The following is a 2068-nucleotide window of genomic DNA, read 5'->3' as shown; positions in this document are numbered from 1 at the left end:
ATATTTTTTCATTTCTTGTTAATGTGTAACTTTAATGTTCTACATATATATTTAATTTTTTGTATTTATTTAGGAATAATTCATATCATCAATCCTTTACATATATATATATATTTATGAATAATAAGTAAACTTATTATTAATTTTTATATATGTTCATACGTACTTAAAAGAGTATAATATGTATTTTTCAGATTTATGTTTATCTTAAAGTATCTTACATATAATATCACCAATTTAACAATTACAATTACAATAATATAAAAAATATTTATCAAAATTGAAAATCACATATATTTTTCATAAATGAAAAAAATCTTCAGTTGTTTATTCACTTAATACGTCAATCAAGTTATCGTTTATTGTATTTCCTACATGAACGCCTATTGTGACCTTTTAAACCACATGAACTACAACAATTTTTGCTCTTCTTTCCAAACATATCTCGTTCGGATTTTCCACGGTCCTTCTTCGGAGGTCTTCCAGGGGGTCGCTTGTATTTTGGCGGCAGAACAATCTCATCCATAATTTCCTTCGGAATCACCCAGTCATCTTTGTGTGGTAGTGGATAAATTGGAAGATCATATATTCTTAGGACGATTTTTGGCTTGTATAGATCAGAGTAATATGGCCTCTTCTTGAAATTCTTGTTATCAAGAACTGCACAAGCATGAACACACGGTATCTCATCCAATTAAAATGCATTGCAAGAACATTTTTTTTCCTTAAGACAAACAATAAAATGTTTCTCCTTGTCGTGGATTGTATAGATGTACTTTGATGCAGATATAACCTGAAATTATTAAAAAAAAAGAAACTAATTATTAAAAAAAAATTCATCTCAATGTATGTATATTGCAAGTCAGCAAAATATGTATTTCTTTACTGCATATGTATTTATTTTACAGAATATATTTTCCTTAATTTATTATATGAAAAAGAAATATAGTTCATATAAAAAATGAAAATACTATTACATATATAAAAATGATTACAAAAATTCATCATACCTTCATACGTGTACACTCCGCTTCATTCTGCTGAAGAATTTCTTGAAATTTACCAATAAGATCCGTAAAAGTATACAACGCCTGCTGTCTGTTTTCACAGTTCCATCTTCCAAACATCAATCTAACTTCCTCCAGAAAATCATATATTGGTAGTTCTCTAGATGAAACCAGCGTAGGATTAATGGACTCGGCAATGTTTGAAGTCAAAGTCCATCCTCTATGAACGGATGCATATGATCTAGCCTACTTATCGTAACTAGCCAATTCCAAATAATTCTTCACTCTAGCATCAACTGCCTCCACTTTCTCCATTAACATGTGAAATTCACTCTTAAAATATGATTTTGCCATAGTATAGAAGACATCTGATAATGCATCATGTGATTTTCGGATTTTTTTTTACACATTTCCCCATAAATGCCACATACATGCATAATGTGGTACCTCATAATACACGTCACGGACAGCTTTTATGATGCTTGCATTACGATCAGAAATGACACACATATCTTTTCTTTCACCGTATGCTTCTTTCAAATTCTCAAAAAACCACCTCCAAGATGCATCATTTTCAGAGTCCAGTACACCATAAGCCAAAGAAAATATATGTCCTGCATATTGGAAAAAAAAATAAAGCTTAAATGTTTTTTTTTTAAAATATAATAATGCATATGTATATTATAAATACATACATAAACATTGAAACATATGTGAAGTGAAATACTTAAATTCCAGTGCACAAATAGAACTATTAAATATGTAAATTATGCAAACGTATATTATAAATATATACATTCACCTGGACACATTTTGTGAAGTAAACTACTTCCAGTGCACAATCAAAACTCTACTGCACATGTATATTTTCAAATACAACTGACACTGATCATAAAACATATATCATATATGTATATTATAAATACATACACCTGAGCACATTTTGTGAAGCAAACTACTTCCAGTGCACAAACAAAACTTTACTGCACATGTATATTTTCAAATACAACTGACACTGACACTGATCACATAAACATAACTCATATATGTATATTATAAAT

At 29.0% G+C, this 2068-nt stretch overlaps 1 protein-coding gene across 1 annotated transcript; it reads right to left on the bottom strand.

Moving 5' to 3' along the window:
* Positions 1 to 352: 352 nt before the first annotated feature.
* On the bottom strand, positions 353 to 1361 carry LOC107855754. The gene is made up of 3 exons (XM_047405727.1): positions 1258 to 1361; positions 1019 to 1167; positions 353 to 660 (listed from the first exon to the last, which is right to left on the bottom strand). Exons 1-3 carry the CDS (start codon positions 1359 to 1361, stop codon positions 353 to 355), a joined length of 561 nt encoding a protein of 186 aa, XP_047261683.1.
* Between the last annotated feature and the right edge of the window lie 707 nt (positions 1362 to 2068).

This window comes from Capsicum annuum, unplaced genomic scaffold, assembly GCF_002878395.1.
Source record: "Capsicum annuum cultivar UCD-10X-F1 unplaced genomic scaffold, UCD10Xv1.1 ctg81057, whole genome shotgun sequence".
Taxonomy (NCBI): Eukaryota; Viridiplantae; Streptophyta; class Magnoliopsida; order Solanales; family Solanaceae; genus Capsicum; species Capsicum annuum.
The sequence above is the reverse complement of the archived record's forward strand: the minus strand, read 5'-3'. Positions and strand labels throughout refer to the sequence as shown.

What these genes read in the sequence shown, in the direction of transcription:
- LOC107855754 (XM_047405727.1), bottom strand. Translation starts at nt 1,361, where the DNA reads ATGGCAAAATCATATTTTAAGAGTGAATTTCACATGTTAATGGAGAAA. An exon ending in GAATTGGCTAGTTACGATAA is followed by an intron (nt 1,168 to 1,257) that starts GTAGGCTAGATC and finishes GGTTTCATCTAG; the next exon opens with AGAACTACCAATATATGATT. An exon ending in GAATGAAGCGGAGTGTACAC is followed by an intron (nt 661 to 1,018) that starts GTATGAAGGTAT and finishes ATGCTTGTGCAG; the next exon opens with TTCTTGATAACAAGAATTTC.